The following is a 19,008-nucleotide window of genomic DNA, read 5'->3' as shown; positions in this document are numbered from 1 at the left end:
CTACCTCAGAACAATAATGTCCTTCCTCAAATTAAGATTGCACACAATACTCCAAGTGCGGTCTCACCAGGGCCCTGTACAACTGCAGTAGGACCTCCTTGCTCCTAAACTCAAATCCTCTCGCAATAAAAACCAACATGCTTTCTTCCCTGCCTGCTATACCTGCATGTTTACATTCAGTGACTTGTGTACAAGGACACCCAGGTCTCGTTGCACTTCCCCTTTTTCTAATCTGACATCATTTAGATAATATTCTGCCTTCCTGTTCTTGCCACCAATTTGGATAACCTCACATTTATCCACATTATACTGCATCTGCCATGCATCTCCCCGCTCACCCAACCTATCCAAGTCATCCTGCAGCCTCATAGCATCCTCATCGCAGCTCACACTGCCACCCAGCTTAGTGTCATCCGCAAACTTGGAGATGTCACATTTAATTCCATCGTCTAAATCATTAATATTTCTTGTAAATAACTGGGGTTCCAGAACCGAGCCTGGTGGCACCCCACTAGTCACTGCCTGCCATTCTGAAAAGGACCCGTTAATTCCTACTCCTTGCTTCCCGTCTGCCAATCAGTTTTCTATCTATGTCTATTTCTATCCGGAAGTGGCGGCGCTGTTGACAGCTGCGGCTCGCCTGCAGTCCGTCTGTTTTTACTTTTTTTTTTTGTTTTCTTCTGTCCTGTTTTAGTTAGATTTTAGTTTGTTAGGTTGTGTATGTGTGTGGGGGAGGGGGGTGAAACATGTTTTTTGTCTCTTCCTTCGGGGGAATGTGACTTTTTTTTGTCGTATCCCCCTTCTCTGCCTCCGTCTGCGCTGAGGCCTAATGGCGGAGCTGGCGGCCTCCAACTGCGAGCGACCTCGAGGCTCCAGAGGCAGAGCCAGCCAGGACTAGGCTGGCCGACTTCGGGGCTGAGGCGGTCGGAGGTCCGACTTTGGGGCTGAGGCGGTCGGCGGCCCGACTCGGAGCTGAGGCGGCGGCGGCACGACTCGGGGCTGAGGCGGCGGCGGCACGACTCGGGGCTGAGGCGGCGGCGGCACGACTCGGGGCTGAGGCGGCGTTCCGGAGTTCGGCGGCAGCCCGACTCAGGGCTAAGACGGTGGCGGTCCGACTCGGGGCTGAGGCAGCAGCGGCCCAACTCGGGGCTGAGGTGGCGGTGGCACGACTCGGGGCTGAGGTGGCGGCGGCACGACTCGGGGCTGAGGCGGCGTTCGGCGGCGGCCCGACTCGGGGCTGAGGCGGCGGCGGCCCAACTCGGAGCTGAGGCGACGGCGGCACGACTCGGAGCTGAGGCGGCGTTCCGGCTTTTGGCAGCGGCCCGACTCTGAGCTAAGGCGGCAACGACACGACTCGGGGCTGAGGCGGCGGCGACACGACTTCGGAGGTTTAGCCACGGGCCCAGTGGCCCAGTTGGTGACCTGTTTCTGGAGCTCCCGCAACTACAGCTGCGTCCGCTGGACTGGAGGGCGGCATCTTCGGCCTGGATCACCTCAGCGCAGAGGGAGAACAAGGAGGGAAGAGACAGAGACTTTAATACTTTTGCCTCCACACAGTGAGGAGGTGCCTGGTGAACTCACTGGTGGATGTTAATTTGTGTTTATTGTCTGTTTTGGTGTTTATTATTATTACGTATGACTGCAGGCATCGAAATTTCGTTCAGACCGAAAGGTCCAATACCATGTGCTCTAATTTTGCACACTAATCTCTTGTGTGGGACTTTGTCAAAGGCTTTTTGAAAGTCCAGATACACCACATCCACTGGTTGTCCCTTATCCATTGTACTTGTTACATCCTCAGAAAATTCCAGAAGATTAGTCAAGCATGATTTCCCCATTCATAAATCCATGCTGACTTTGACTGATCATGTCACTCTTTCCAAATGCGCTGCTATAACATCTTTATTAATCGACTGAAGCATCTTCCTCACTGCTGATGAAGGCTAACTGGACTATAATTCCCCATTTTGTCTCCCTCCTGTCTTAAAAAGCGGGGTTACATTAGCTACCCTCCAGTCCACAGGAACTGATCCAGTCGAAAGAACATTGGAAAATGATCACCAATGCATCTACGATTTCTAGGGCCACCTCCTTGAGTACTCTGGGATGCAGACCTTCAGTTCCTGTGGATTTATCTGTCTTCAGACCCAACAGTTTACCTAACACCATTTCTTGACTAATGTGGATTCTCTTCAGTTCCTCCCTCCCACAAGATCCTCGTCCCCTAGTATTTCTGGGAGATTGTTTGTGTCTTCGTTAGTGAAGACAGAACCAAAGTACCCGTTTAACTGTTTTACCATTTCCTTGCTTCCCATTATAAATTCATCTGTCTCTGATTGTAAGGGACCCACATTTGGCTTCACTAATCGTTTCCTTTTTACATATCTAAAGAAGCTTTTTGAGTCAGTTTTCATATTCCCCTCAAGCTTTCTTTCATGCTCTTTAATCCCCTTCTTAATTAACCCCTTTGTCCTCCTCTGTTGAGTGCTAAATTTCTCCCAGTCCTCCGGTTTGCTGCTTCCTCTGGCCAATTTATATGCCTTGTCCTTGGATTTAACACTATCCTTGATTTCCCTCGTTAGCCACGGTGGAGCCACCTTCCCCGTTTTATTTTTTCGCCAAACAGGGATGAACAATTTTTTGGAGTTCATCCATGCGGTCTTTATATCTTTGCCATTGCATCTCCACCGTCAACCCTTTAAGTATAATTTGCCAGTCTATCCAAGCCAATCCAGTTCCATACCTTCAAAGTCTCCTTTCTTTAAGTTCAGGACCCTAGTCTCTGAATTAACCGTGTCACTTTCCATCCAAATGCAGAATTGGAAACTTGGAAATATATCATCTTTATTTCATATGTAGACCTTGAATGAGTCTATGGAAGTCATAGGGTCATATAACGTGGATACAGGCCCATCGGCCCAAACTTACCCACACTCACCAGCATGTCCCATCTACACTAGTCCCACCTGCATGCACTTGGCCCATATCCCCCTAAACCTGCCCAATCCATGTACCTGAAGAAATACTTCTTAAATGTTGCGATAGTACCTGCCTCAACTACCTCCTCTGGAAACTCGTTCATTATACCCACCACCCTTTGTGTAAAAAAAAGTTACCTATCGTGTTCCTATTATATCCTTCCCCCATCACCTTGAACCTATGTCCTCTGGTTAATGTCTTGGACTATAACATTGAAAACTACATGCATTCTGTATCTTCCCCTTTGCTCTACCTAATGTACCTGAGTTTGAAGGGAATGTATAATATTATCTGATCTGATACATAGCATGCAAAATAAAGCCTTTCACTACACCTCGGTACACGTGACAGTAATAAACCTAAGCCTCATACATCACTAAAACAGGTCTTTGACCTAACTTGTCCACTCCGACAAGAAGCCTATCCACATTAATCCCGTTTGCCTGCATTTTGCACATATCCATCTGAACCTCTCTTATCCATATACTTTTCCAAGTGTCTTTCAAACGGAGATGTTGTACACACCTCAATCACGTTCCCTGTACCCACTACCCACTTTGTGGAAGAACCTACCCCTCGGATCTCCTTTAAATATTTTCACTCTCACCATAAACCTATTCCCTCCAGCTTTAGATTAGTTTAGTTTAGTTTATTGTCACATGTATTGAGGTACATTGAAAAGCTTTTGTTGCATGCTGACCAGTAAGTGGAAAGACCGTACATGATTTCAATTGAATCATCCACCGTGTGCAGATAGAAGTTGAAACGAGTGGAACGATTGTAATGTGTGATTGCAGATCTACGTCCATGACGAACACACAAAGAGTTGCCTGGTTTGGGGGCCATCTTGAATTGCCCTACCTTGGGAAGAAAATAGTGACCATTCTCAGCCACATCCTTGTGAATATTTTCTGCACTGTCTCTAGCTTAATCAAAACCGTGGGGTGTAAAATTGGTTTAAAATTACTGTGATGACCAGAACTGCCCACCATATTAGGGGCAGATAGTGGTGCAGCTGGTAGAGCTGGTGCCTCACAGCACCAAAGACTCGAGTTCGATCCTGACCTCGGGTGCGAACTGTGTGGATTTTGCACATTCTCCCTGTGATGGCGTGGGTTTCCTCTGGGTGCTCCGATTTCCTCCCATATCTCTAAGACATGTAGATTTATAGATTAATTAACCTCTGTAAATTGCACCTAGTGTGTAGGGCGTGGATCTGAAAGTGGAATAACATTTAACTAGTTTGTGAACGGCTGATTAATGGTCGGCATGGCCTCGTTGGGCTGAAGGGCCTGTTTCCATGCTGTGCCTCTGATCTAAATTAATATTTCAAGTGCAGGGTCACCAACATTTTGTATAATCATAACATGCGACACAACTCCTGTAGTCAGTGCCATAATCGATTTCTTTGTTGTTAATTCAAAAAACCTGGACTTCGCTACTTAAGTCACCTCTTAACCGCACGCTGGGAAAATATTTTTTTTAACATAGACCTCAGTAGTTCAGTATGAAGGCTCTCTGCTATCTTGTCAAGAGCTATTAGGGATGGACTATAAATGTTAGCCTTGCTAGCAACACCCACATCCTCTCATGAAATAACAATAACATTTTATGAGGTGGAAAATGGGGTGTAAATTTGGTTTAAAATTACAGTGTAGAGCTTTTATTACCTGGAATTGAAGCCTTGCACCAAACTAGCCTTTAAGCACCATAGATATAAAAAGATATTGCACACATTGTAAATGGAAAACTGTAAAACCTAATTGAAAAAATCTATGAAGTGTGAAATGTTTAACATTTTAGCTTAATATACAAAACTGGTTTCACTCGACAATACATATTGCATGTTGCATTCCAAAATGTAAACTCAGTAATATTCTGTAGTAACAACAATACGATTTTTAGCAGTTCACTAAATATTTATTTTGCTTCTCTTAATTTAACTTTTATGTTTTTATATAACCATTAACACATTTTTTTTTTCAATGCTGTGACCAGGTATACAAAGGTTTTTTTACTATAAACTGGGATATTTTAAGAAAATGAAAGCAGAAATTACCATCTGCATCTATTTTATCAACCTACTGCTTAAACCACATTTTCAATTTCTAAATTTTATAAATGACGAGGCTAGCAACTTTTTTTAGGCAACCTCACAAAAATCGAGCAGTAATAGGTAAGGCAGAAGTCTAGAAATAAAGAACTGCAGACGCTGATTAATACACAAAAAGGACACTATGTGTCGTAGAGTCATAGACCCTCCGGCTCAACTTGCCCACTCCGGCCAACAATGTCCCTGTTACACTAGTCCCACCTGCCTGCACTTGGTCCATATCGCTCCAAACCTGTCCTATCCATGTACCTGTCTAACTGTTTCTTAAACAATGATAGCCTCAACTACATCCTATGGCAGCTTGTTCCATACACCCACCACCCCTTGTGTGAAAAAGTGCTGGAGTAACTCAGCGGGTCAGGCAGCATCTCCGGAGAACATGGATTTGCAACGTTTTGGGTTGAGACCCTTCTTTAGACTGATGGTAGGGGGGAGAGAAGAAACCTGGAAAAGGGGCGAGGCAGAACCTGCCTGACAGGTATTGTCAACAGGCGAGGGAGGGCGGTTTTAATAGGCAGCCAGATGGACCAAAGCCCAAAGATATGAAAGGAAGGAAGGTGTGAGACGGGTTTAAAGAATTGGAGATTGTAAAGCCGGAGGGAGGAATTTGGCAGGGGGGGGCATAGGTTAGGAACGGGATGAGGGGGGGGGTTGTGGGAATAGGTGGGAGGGGGGGATATTATGCAAGGTTACCTAAAATTGGGGAATTCAATGTCCACACCGTTGGGTTGTATCAGAGTATGAGGTGTTGGACCTCCTGTCCGTGTGTGGTCTCATTCTGGCAAGGGAGGAGGCTCAAGATAGAAATGTCACTATGGGAATGGGAGTTGAAATGGTTGGCAACTGGGAGATCCCAGTAGGCTTTGGTGGACCAAGCGCCAGACTTAAGCAAAACGGTCACCGAGCTAACATTTGTTCTCACAGATGTAGAGGAGGCCACATCGCAAACACCGGATGCAGTAGATGAAGTTAGAATAGATGCAAGTGAACCTTGTCTCATCTGGAAGGACTGCTCGGGTCCCTGGATGGAGGCGAGGCAGGAGGTTTAGGTACAGGTGTTACGTCTCCTGCGGTTGCAGGCAAAAGTACCTGGGGAGGGAGTGGTTTTGGTGGGAAAGGATGAGGGAACCAAGAAATTGCGGAGGGAGTGGTCTCTGCAGAAGGCGGAAAGGGAGATGAGACTCATGGTGGGATCACGTTGGAGGTGATGGAAATGTCAGAGTATGATGTATTCAATGTGGAGGCTGGTGGGGTGAAAGGTGAGGACCAGGCGAACTCTGGTAAGGTTTGGCTTACGAGGGTATGGCAGTTGCTTTCCTTGGGGTAATCTAAGCAACAATCATCACCTGCAAAGCATGTTTTAAATAATTAAAGTAGTATCTCTGGAGCCAGAAGACTCCATGGTGGACTATCATATTTTACTCTTCTGCTGCTCGTTTAATACCTTCATTTCTTTGTAATTGAATCAAAATCCTGGATTTCATTACTCACTGGAATTTTAGGAATGTGTTTTACACAGACCGTGTCAGTTCAAGATAAAGTTTTCTATAAAGAGCTATTCGGATTTATCTTTGGAATACATATTATTGCATAGGACATACCCCACAGAAAAATGCCATTCAACCAGCCTGTTCATGTTCCACCTGAGCAGTGTTATCCATTATTTCCCTCGTGCTTGTTTTCTTCCTCTTAGATCCATCTATACTCACAGCTACAGCCACTCTCTGTGCTAGGGTATTACATTCTTGCCAAAAAAGTAATCAGATGTTTCCCAATTTGATTTCTTTGTAAATATCCTGTAGTAAGTTTAGTTTTGTTTTGTTGTCACGTGTACCTAGGTACAGTAAAAAAGCTTTTGCTGCATGCTAACCAGTTAGCGGAAAGACAATACATGATTCCAATCATGCTATCCACAGTGTACAAATACATGATGAAGGGAATAATATGATTAACATTTAGTGCATGATAAAGTTAAATAAAGTCCGATCAGAGATAGTCCGAGGGTCTACAATGAATGAGGTAGATTGGATCGCTCGGGACTGCTCCCTAGTTGTTGGTTGGATTGTTCAGTTGCGTGATAACATTGATTATTGGCATCTAATTACATTTTCCCCATTAGTGGACATTTTCTATCTGTATCCATTCTGTAAAATCCTTTCATATTTAAAAAAAATCTCCTTTGCTCGGGCACCTCTTCCAATTTAGCGTATGGCATTCAGAGCTCACAAAGTGGCCTGCTCTACATTAGGGAAACCAAGATTCTATCGCTTGTCTCTGCTCTGGACCACCTGGGTAACAGGAACACGTACACGTACACTGTTCATCGATGGCAGCTCAGCATTCAACACAACCATCCCCTCCAAACTCATCACCAAGCTCAAAGACCTGACCCTCTGTACCTCCTTTTGCAACTGGAATGTTCATTGCAGACCTCGAATCTTTGCAGATTGGTGACGACATCTCCTCCCCAATGACTATCAACACCTGCATTCATGAGGAGCATATAACTGGCTATTGCTTATTTAAAAGAAAGAAGGTTGTCCAGTTCAATAACTTAAAATGAGAGATGATTAAAAGTTACTAGCATGTTCAAACCTCGTGGAGTTGTGTGTGTATGGTGAAGTGAAGTAAGTCAAAATTTGATGGAAACTTCCACATCTTTTGCTGAAGTTACTACAGTATCAAGTTTTTCGGGCTTGCAGCACTTCCTTGACCAAAGCATGAATGATAAAAAAACGTTGTTGGGTCCATAAATGTTGCTGTCAAATTGACATCTTGAAAATCATCAGTTTCACCCTGTTTTATGAGGCCTTGCCATGAAATTGAAATTAATTTGCTTTTATGTTGTATCTTTCCAGATAGCTTTGGGAACAGTAACTAATGTGGAAGAAGCAGTGAAATGGCTGAGCTATACCTACCTCTATGTGCGGATCAGAGCAAACCCAATAGCCTATGGTATCAATTACAAAGTTTACCAGGTAAAAATAAGATAATCTTGGAGCCTCCTTAAATTTGTTTGTTTTAATCATTTCACTGATCATGCTACTCATTTAAGTTTATTTAAAACAACTTCATGAAGTCAGTTCGGTACAGTGTGGTGTCATTATAGTGTGACTGAATGTGGTGCATTTACATGCTTGTACATCTGTGATATTGGAAACATTGATTTTGCATTTAGTAGTTTAATGCACAGTGTGCCATTGGAACAGTTATGATGTTTCAGTTGATGAGAATCCCCATTTAATTTCATTGTAATGGAAGAAGTGAATAATTCTCGATCTGGTTATAGGAAAGAAGCAGAGAAAACCCAAACTAATTTGTTGATTTAAATTTTAGCATGGAGATGTGATAGTAAAGTTTTATTACAGTTTGCTTAAAAAGCATTATTTTTTTCTTGTTCCACTGTTGATCGTGAATATCCCTCATACAGATGGACCCCGGACTGGAAAAATACAGACAAGAGCTTGTCATTGAGGCTGGCCACAAGTTGGACCAAGCCAGGATGGTCCGTTTTGAAGAAAGAACTGGTTATTTTTCAATTACAGATCTTGGTAGAACTGCCAGTCATTACTACATTCGCTATAATACTATCGAGGTATGGATTTGAAATGCTTACTGCACCACATGCTTGTGCAAAGTAATAATTTTGAAAGTTGTTTAAGGGGTTGGACAGGTTAGATGCAGGAAGATCGTTCCCAATGTTGGGGAAGTCCAGGACAAGGGGGTCACAGTTTAAGGATAAAGAGGAAATCCTTTAGGACCGAGATGAGAAAAACATTTTTCACACAGAGAGTGGTGAATCTCTGGAACTCTCTGCCACAGAAGGTAGTTGAGGCCAGTTCATTGGCTATATTTAAGAGGGAGTTAGATGTGGCCCTTGTGGCTAAAGGGATAAGGGGGTATGGAGAGAAGGCAGGTACAGGATACTGAGTTGGATGATCAGCCATGATCATATTGAATGGCGGTGCAGGCTCGAAGGGCCGAATGGCCTACTCCTGCACCTATTTTCTATGTTTCTATTATGAGATTTGGTCTTTTCTGTACTGATACAATGCATTTAGCAAAAGTAGATATTTTATTAGTTATTAGTGAGCCTGAGAATAGAAATATGATTGTTCCCACATGGAAGTATCCAAATATGTTCATAAGTTATAGGAGCAGAATTAGGCCATTCAGCCCATCAAGTCCTTTCCGCCATTCAATCATGCCTGATCTATCTTTCTCTCTCAACCCCATCCTCCTGCCTTCTCCCCATAACCCCTGACACCTGTACTATTCAAGAATCTATCAATCTCCACCTTAAAAATATCCATTGACCTGGCCTTCATAGCCTTCTGCGGCAATTAATTCCACAGATTCACCACCCCCTGACTGAAGAAATTCCTCCGCATCTCCTTTCTAAAGGAACATCCTTTTATTCCGAGACTATGTCTTCTGGTCCAAGACTCTCCCACTTGTGGAAACATCCTCTCCACATCCACTCTATCCTAGCCTTTCACTATTCGTTATTCACTAAATTATAAAAATATAATTTATAATTATAAAATATAATTGTTGTTCTTATCAGACTGCAAAAGAAATGTGCAAAACGAATCAGGTCATATTCTTGTTTTTGCAATTGTTAGGGCTGCTGATAATTCTTACAGCTTTCTTTTGCTGGTGAGCATTTTTAGTCACCATTTTCACAATAAGCTTTCAGCACAGGACTATCAATCGCTTTTCAAGCTTCTGCCAATTGATCTGTCTTTTGAAAATTCATTCGTTGTTACATAATTAAAATAAAATCCTTTCTCTCACTAATTAAAACAGGATTATAGCCCGGCAAGATAGCCCTCAGAAATGTTCACTGTTTCAGGGGTAAAACAAAAACGTTTTGGATTTTGTTTTGTAGCATAACACACCACTTAAATGATTATCACATTCAGTGATTATACTTGCTTCACAACACACTGTATGTATGTGTAACAATTCCCATACAAGCAAGTATCCTAAAAAATCTGACCTGCTTTTTGTTAATAAATTGTAAATTTAATGATTAATTAGAAGGAAACAATTTGGCGGGGTGGGGGTCTGAGCACACTTCTCTAGACACATTAATTGTTTAAGCAATGTGACAAAAGTGCTGTTCTATGTTCCATTTTTAATTTCCGATGGTAGGTCCAGCTAAACCCGGTATTTGACATCGAAGGGCGAAAGGGCTGTTCCTGTACTATTCCATGTTCTATTATATTTTATCTACAACTATTTACGCTTCATTTGCAGACTTTCAATGAACTGCTCGGTGCTCACAAAACTGAGGCAGACATATTTGCTTTAGTATCTAAAGCTGAAGAATTTGAACAAATCAAGGTAAATTAACTTGAAAAATTAAGTACTTGATGCTTCACTATAAAGAGTTTATTCAAGCTTTGTATAGTCTGGTATAGTCCGGCCCTGTCGGCTTCGGAATGCCATGGACTCCGGTAGGGAATCGGCCGTTCCAGCCGTCCTAGCCGCTGTGAGGACTCTCCCGACGCCGGAGCAACACCACCCGGCGAGAACGGCCAGGAACATCGGGCCTCCGTAGAGGCAACTGTGGAGGCCTCAATAGGCCTGACTATGGGAGAACTGGGGATGGGGACTGGACATTGTGCCTTCCCCCACAGTGGTAACCATTGTGGGGGGATGTTTTTTTGTGTGTAAATGATTATTTTATTCTGTGTCCAAGATGGCTGCCGGAAGGGAGAGTGTACGCTGGCGCGCTTTAGCTGCCGCTGCTCTCTCTTCATATTGTGTTTTTGATTTTTGTCTTTGGATTGAATTCTGTCTTTAATTTGTGTACTGGTGATGTCTTTACTATTTATTTCATTCCGCTTACGTGTTTTTACTCTATTTGTTAAATTTTGTAAGGTGTACTTGAGACTCTTGAAAGGCGCCCATAAATAAAATGTATTATTATTATTATTATAATAAATTACATTTCAGGAATAGGTCCTCTGGAAAGTATTTACTAGAATGTATAAAGCTGGCGCCTATCTGTAGCGACATGTTGCCAGCAGCACAACAGAAAATCATCAAATATACAATGCCCTCCATAATGTTTGGGACAAAGACCCATCATTTATTTATTTGCCTCAGTACTCCACAATTTGAGATTTGTAATAGAAAAAATCACATGTGGTTAAAGTGTACTTTGTCAGATTTTAATAAAGGCCATTTTTAAACATTTTGGTTTCACCATGTAGAAATTACAGCAGTGTTTATACATAGTCCCCCATTTCAGGACACCATAATGTTTGGGACTCAGCAATGTCATGTAAATGAAAGTAGTCATGTTTAGTATTTTGTTGCATATTCTTTGCATGCAATGACTGCTTGAAGTCTGCGATTCATGGACATCACCAGTTGCTGGGTGTCTTCTCTGGTGATGCTTTGCCAGGCCTGTATTACAGGCATCTTTAGCTTATGCTTGAGTTGGGGGCTAGTCCCCTTCAGTTTTCTCTTCAGCATATAAAAAGCATGCTCAATTGGGTTCAGATCGGGCGATTGACTTGGCCACTCAAGAAATCACCATTTTATTTGCTTTGAAAAACTCCTTTGTTGCTTTAGCAGTATGTTTGGGATCATTGTCTTGCTGTAGAATGAATCGTTGGACAATGATTTTTGAGGCATTTGTTTGAGCAGATAGGATGCGTCTATACACTTCAAAATTCATTATGCTACTACCATCAGCAGTTGTATCATCAATGAAGATAAGTGAGCCAGTACCTTCAGCAGCCATACATGCCCAGGCCATAACACCCCCACCATCGTGTTTTACAGATTGGGTGGTATGCTTTGGATCTTGGGCAGTTCCTTCTCTCCTCCATACTTTGCTTGCCAACACTCTGACATAAGTTAATCTTCGTCTCATCTGTCCACAAGACCTTTTTCCTGAATTGTGGTTGACCTTTTAAGTACTTCTTGGCAAACTGTAACCAGGCCATCCTATTTTTGCAGCTAACCAGTGGTTTGCATCTTGTAGTGTAGCTTCTGTATTTCTGTTCATGAAGTCTTCTGCGGACAGTGGCCATTGACAAATCCACACCCGAATCCTGAAGAATGTTTCTGATCTGTCGTACAGGTGTTTGGGGATTTTTCTTTATCATAGAGAGAATTCTTCTGTCATCAGCTGTGGAGGTCTTCCTTGGCCTGCCAGTCCCTTTGCGATTAGTAAGCTCACCAGTGCTGTCTTTCTTATTAATGATGTTCCAAACAGTTGATTTGGGTAAGCCTAAGGTTTGGCTGATGTCGCTGACAGTTTTATTTTCGTTTCTCAGTCTCATAATGGCTTCTTTGACTTTCATTGGCGCACCTTTGATCCTCATGTTGATAAACAGCAACAAAAGTTTCCGAAGGTGATGGAAAGACTGGAGGAAAAACTAGGTGCTGAGAGCTCTCTTATACCTGCATTAAGGAGGCAATTAAACACAATTACAAACACCTGTGAAGCCATGTGTCACAAACATTATGGTGCCTTGAAATAGGGGGGACTATGTATAAACACAGCTGTAATTTATACATGATGCAACCAAAATGTATAAAAATACCCTTTAATAAAATCTGACAATGTGCACTTTAACCACAAGTGATTTTTGTCTATTACAAATCTCAAAAATGTGTACAGAGGCAAATAAATAAATGATGGGTCTTTGTCCCAAACATTATGGAGGCCCAGGTTCAGAAAGGTCAGTGCGGGAATGGGAGGGGGAGTTAAAGTGTTTAGCAACCGGGAGATCAGGTAGGTTTAAGTGGAATGAGAGGAGGTGTTCAGCGAAACGATCGCTACTCGGCGATCGTATCTCCCTCTCTCCTGACATCAGTCTGAAGAAGGGTCTCGACCCGAAACGTCACCCATTCCTACTCTCCCGAGATAGTGCCTGTCCCGCTGAGTTACTCCAGCATTTTGTGTCTCTTCGATTTAAACCAGCATCTACGGTTCCTTCCTACCAATAAATGATATATCACATATTTCAACGTGTGTGTGTTATGTATCACAAGTAATTCCTTAAGACTGTGATGTCTTAGATTCTCCTCCATGTGGTCAGCATGGACCACCTATTAAGAAACAATCACACACAAGCTGTGATATCTGCTTTGTCATTAAAGTGGCCTTGCATGAGACCTTCATGGCGGTTTTCCCTCAAACACTCCCGGTATTAGTCATGACCCTTTCCCCACCCATGTGAACTTGACCATCAGTGCCCAAAAATCAATTGTGACCTGACTCCACCTGCACTTGCACATGCAGCTTTACTTTGCCCTGATGCCCCAGCATAACTCTGGAGACCATTTTCTCCTGCCCACCTCCCAGCTCAATTAATAGCCATCCCTCAATAATAACTCCCTCCTTGCCAGGCCTCATTCCTTCACAGATCACATTCCCATGACCAGATCTGAAACCTAATGTGAACCAGACCTGAGACCTAATATAAACCAGACCTTCACATGGAAGTAAAGACTTTCACGACATTAATTGTGTTCGGCCTGTCCTGCAATATACAGTGCCGTGGCCTCATGCCCTATTGAATTTTGAGGTGGCAAACTCTTGAGAAACTACTGCTTTATTGCTTATTATCAATTTAATGTTCCTCTCCAAATGTCGAAGAGTTTCTCAGACGAAGTGCTGTTGCATGTTCCCTAAAAAAAATGCCTTCAGCTGCACCAAACTTGATAGTTGTACTAATCACACCAACCGTGTAACTTTGCAAGTAGTAATTGGAAAACAAATTGTATATTTTCTGTGGTAATCAGAATGGGATTAAGTGCGCGATTCCTTTAATTTCGAATTTTGACTGCCAGCAGAGAAAGGAGTGTTTAGTTGTAATTTCTTCGATTTTATTTTACCACTGTCTCAATTGTATTTATTAACAAACGGCACTGGATATCTGTTTAGCACTGGAGTACCATGGATGTGTTGGAAACGTTGCAATGATGTCTGCTTGTCATGTATATTTTTATCATTACCGCTAGCTGAATCTTTTCAAAATTATTCAAAAGAAGAAATACATTCTCACAAGTTTAGGTGCAGTTTAGGATCTACCAACCTCTCTCATTGCAGATCTTGTTTTTTTTTTAACTTCTTGGCTTTAATATTTTACTTCCTGCATTATCTGTTATATTTTCCAATACCCATATATAGCTTGATTGAATTCATGTGTAGTATGATTTGAGTGGACAGCACACAAACAAAGCTTTTCACTATAACCTAGTACACATGACAATAAAAACAACAACAAAAACAACAGCAAATGGCATAAAACCTGTTCCTCCTTTCGTCTGTTTTCAGTATTGCTGGTCATGCTAGTGCATTGAATTATTTTGGGGGGTTTTCACATCACTTGGAACCTCTGTCCCTCTGTCTCTCACTGTCTGTCTCTCTCTCTCTCTCTCTCTCTTCTCCCTCTGTCTCTCTCCCTCTGTCTCTCTCCCTCTGTCTCTCTCCCTCTGTCTCTCTCCCTCTGTCTCTCCCCTTTTCTCTCTCCCCCTTTCTCCCTCTGTCTCTCTCCCTCTGTCTCTTTCCCTCTGTCTCTCTCCCTCTGTCTCTCTCCCTCTGTCTCTCTCCCTCTGTCTCACTCTCTCTCTGTCCCCCTCTCTCGCTGTTCCCCTTTCTCTCTGTCCCCTCTCATTGTCCCTATCTCTCTCTGTCTCCTCTCTCTGTCTCCTCTCTCTGTCTCCCTCTCTGTCTCCCTCTCTGTCTCCCTCTCTGTCTCATCCCTCTGTCTCCTCCCTCTCTCTCCTCCCTCTCTCTCCTCCCTCTCTCTCCTCCCTCTGTCTCCCTCTCTCTGTCTCCCTCTCTCTGTCTCCCTCTCTCTGCCTCCCTTTCTCTGCCTCCCTTTCTCTGTCTCCCGCCCGAATAAAAGGCTCTTGTTCACTACATTTAGGCACGTAACATGAAACAATTTGTTGCCCCGGTATAACTTGGATTGTGAGATCATGCTCCTAAATTAACACTGTGCTGTTTGCTACAAGCATTTCTGCACCCACACACAACTCACTGACTTCATCCATTTCACCACTAACTTCCATCCGGCACTCAAATACACCTGGACCATTTCCATCATTTCCCTACCATTTCTTGACCTCACTATCTCCATCGCAGGAGGTAGACTCCTGACCGACATCCACTATAAACCCACTGACTCCCATGGCTATCTGGACTACACTTATTCCCAACCTGCTTCCTGTAAGGACTCCATCCCCTACTCCCAATTCCTCCGTCTACGCCGCATCAGCACCCAGGATGAGGTGTTCCACACCAGGGCATCGGAGATGTCCTCATTCTTCAGGGAACGGGGGTTCCCCTCTTCTACCATAGATGAGGCTCTCACCAGGGTCTCTTCTATACCCCTGTGACTACTCCCACTCCCCATCCCCCCACTCGTAACAAGGGCAGAGTTCCCCTTGTCCTCACCTTCCACCTTACCAGCCGTCACATACAACAAATAATCCTCCGACATTTTCGCCACCTCCAACGTGACCCCACCACCCGCCACATCTTCCCATCTCCTCCCCTGTCTGCTTTCCGCAGAGACCGCTCCCTCCGTAACTCCCTGGTCAATTCATCCCTTCCCACCCAAACCACCCCCTCTCCTGGCACTTTCACTTGCAACCGCAAGAAATGCTATACTTGTCACTTTACCCCCCCCCCATTAAAGGACCCAAGCAGTCTTTCCAGGTGCGGCAGAGGTTCATCTGCACCTCCTCCAACCTCATCTATTGCATCCGCTAACTGTTAACTGCTCTACATCGGTGAGACCAAGCGTAGGCTTGCCGATCGCTTCGCCGAACACCTCCGCTCGGTTCCCTCAGTCCACTGGCTCCACCTCTTCCTTTCTTCTTCCTGCCCCCCCCCCCCCCCCCCCCCCCTCCACCCTCACATCAGTCTGAAGAAGGGTTTCGGCCCGAAACGTTGCCTGTTTTCTTCGCTCCATAGATGCTGCCTCACCCGCTGAGTTTCTCCACCCTTTTTGTCTACCTTCGATTTTCCAGCATCTGCAGTTCCTTCTTAAGCATTTCATGTAAATACTTTAATAACGCTGGGGAGGAGAAATTGTTTTTGGCTCCCAAGTTCTGAAAGCGAAACAATTGTATTAGCTGACCAGTGTACTGGTATTGAGCAATATACATTTTAAGATTGTACTTTCACCTAGGTCTGGACATGTTCATGGATTAAGTGCCATTACCAATAAGCTCATGTTTTTGGAGCAGAATTAGACTATTTGGCCCATCGTCTACTCCACCGTTTAATTATGCCTGATCTATTATTGGCTTTCCAACCCCTTTCTCCTGTCTTCTCCCCATAACCCCTGACACCTATATTAATCAGGAATTTGTCAATCTCCACCTTAAAAATATCCACTGACTTGGCCTCCACAGCCATCTGTGGCAATAAATTCCACAGATTCACCACCCTCTTTAGTCAAAGAGATTCTTCCTCACCTACTTTCAAAAGATACGTCCTTTTATTCTGAGGCTATGGCCCTCTAGTCCCAGACTCTCCCATGAGTGGAAACATCCTCTCCACATCCACTCTATCCAGGCCTTTCATTATTCGATGTTTCAATGAGGTCCCCCCCTCGCCTGAATAACCTGAATATATGACATCAATTATTTTTGTGGTAATAGGAAAAGAACATTTTTACAAAAAATACTGCGGGGAAATTGGTTCTGGGAATGTTTAGCTAGCATGTTTCGTTAGTATTAAGATTAGAGTCTGTGTGTCTACTTGCCAAGTCATATATCCTGGCATTAAATGTACTGAATTTCTTTGTGTTTTTGCAGGTAAGAGAGGAGGAATTGGAGGAGCTCGATCAGCTGTTGTGCAATTACTGTGAGCTGTCTGTCGCAGGAGGAGTCGAGAATACCTATGGCAAAGTGAACATTCTTCTCCAAACGTACATAAGCCACGGCGAGCTGGATAGCTTCTCACTCATTTCTGACTCTGCATATGTTGCTCAGGTAAGATCTTTGTAGCAGATCCATTTCCCTCAATGAATATTATAATGCCACACAATTCCATCCTTGATGAAAATTCAGATCTTTATGCTTCATATTTTAACCCATTAAGAAAGATTTCCCACATGTGGAGAATTTGAAGAACGGTTAATAATGTGCCTTGACATATTTCTTCTCCCGCTCGCAGCTGAATTCATGATCTTGTTGGAGATCATAACAACTTTCTTCAATCCACACTGTTCAGAGTTCTACGAGGCTTATGAAAGAATAATGAAAAGAAAATGGGCAACTTTTACAAATGATTTTGAAATATATAATTTAATTTTATCATCAACACATTGGTGGAGTTGTGGACAGTGAAGAAAGCTAAGATAAAAAAGGACAGCAGGATAAAGATCAGTTAGAGATATAGGCAGAGAAATTGCAGATGGAGTTTAATCTGGTCAAGTGTGAGATGTTGCACTTTGGGAGGCCAAATATAAGGGGAATGTATACAGTTAATGGCCAGACCCTAATCAGAATGAATGTACAGAGAGATCTTGGGGTCCATAGCTCCCTGAAAATAGTTACACACTTGGATGATGTGGTAAAGCATGCATATCTTGCCTTTAATGGCCAGAGTTATGAGTGTAAGGGGCAGGAAGTCATGTTACAACGTTATAGAACTTAGGCCGCATGTGGAGTATTGTGTGCAGGTACACAAAAATGCTGGAGAAACTCAGCGGGTGCAGCAGCATCTATCGAGCGAAGGAAATAGGCAACGTTTCGGGCCGAAACCCTTCTTCAGAGTATTGTGTGCAGTTCTGCTTGCCCCATTACAGGAAGGATTTGAAATGGGTGCAGGAGAGGTTGGTGCCTACAATAGGGGGCAATAACTATAAGGAGAAGTTAGACAAACTTGGATTATTGTCACTGGGGCATCAGTGGTTGAGGGAGATCTATTAGAAGTTTATAATATCATGAGAGGTATTGATAGGATAGGCATTCAGAATTTTTTTCCCAGGTTGGAGAGGTCAAATATCAGAGGGCATAGCTATGAGGTGAGAGGGGTAGACTCTAAAGGAGAGATCCAAGGAAAGATTTTCATACGGAGTGCCTCGAATGGCTGCCAGGGTTGTTGGTGGAAGTGGATACGATAGTATCATTTAGATAGAGACACAAACTTGCAGGGATGGAGGAATGGGGAGCATGTGCAGGCAGAAGAGATTAATTTAAATATCATGTTCGGCACAGACATTGTGGGTGGAAGGGCCTGTTCTGGTGTGGCACTGTTTGATTTTTTATCATATACCACTGATTGATTATCATCGAACGCTTCACTACAGGAAGATAGAGTAATAAAAGGAGAAAGCAGAAAAGGAGTAGGTGACGTTCCTCATACTAACTCAAGTTGGTTTATGTGTTGCTAATTCATAAATGTTACCCATGCATGTCAACTTTTGATAATTTCAGAAGTAATGAACAGTATAAAATCGATGGTTCACAAATGCTGCGAAATTCTATAATTCTATAAAGCTTGATGGAGGAGGAAGCATTTTCATTTTTTTGAGGTGTAGATTTAAGTGGATTTTAATTAAGCTGAAAGAATGTGCAGGCTATCCTGAAATTGGAAAAGTAAGTTAGAAATTTGTTGGAACTAATAAACAAACGTAAGAGGTAATTGGAGCCAGCCCTTAACATCTGGGTAGCTACCCAGTGAAGAATAAAATGTATATGGTCCATGTAGGCCATTTACACCACTATATCAAGTTCGGATCTGCAAACTTAGTGTGCCTGTTTTCTGAGCAAATTGCTACCATGGTAGTTAGTGGAACACAAATGCTAACAACTGGCACAATCGAACCACATTGGATACTTGACATTGTTTTTATTCTAATTAAATATGATATAATTCTGTTTTCTTTTAAGTGCTGGCATGCCATCAAAACATGGCTACTTTA

General features: G+C 43.1%; 1 protein-coding gene across 1 annotated transcript in view; it reads left to right on the top strand.

Annotated features, from left to right (window-relative positions):
* Window positions 1-19,008, top strand: part of ascc3 (activating signal cointegrator 1 complex subunit 3) — a 363,313-nt gene that overhangs the window by 192,799 nt on the left and 151,506 nt on the right. The window contains exons 17-20 of the mRNA XM_033021915.1: window positions 7,951-8,070; window positions 8,523-8,687; window positions 10,355-10,441; window positions 16,895-17,071. Coding sequence (XP_032877806.1) covers window positions 7,951-8,070; window positions 8,523-8,687; window positions 10,355-10,441; window positions 16,895-17,071 — 549 coding nt within the window. The remainder of the gene's footprint in view (window positions 1-7,950; window positions 8,071-8,522; window positions 8,688-10,354; window positions 10,442-16,894; window positions 17,072-19,008) is intronic.

Source organism: Amblyraja radiata, chromosome 5 (assembly GCF_010909765.2).
Source record: "Amblyraja radiata isolate CabotCenter1 chromosome 5, sAmbRad1.1.pri, whole genome shotgun sequence".
NCBI classification, from domain to species: domain Eukaryota; kingdom Metazoa; phylum Chordata; class Chondrichthyes; order Rajiformes; family Rajidae; genus Amblyraja; species Amblyraja radiata.
The sequence above is the reverse complement of the archived record's forward strand: the minus strand, read 5'-3'. Positions and strand labels throughout refer to the sequence as shown.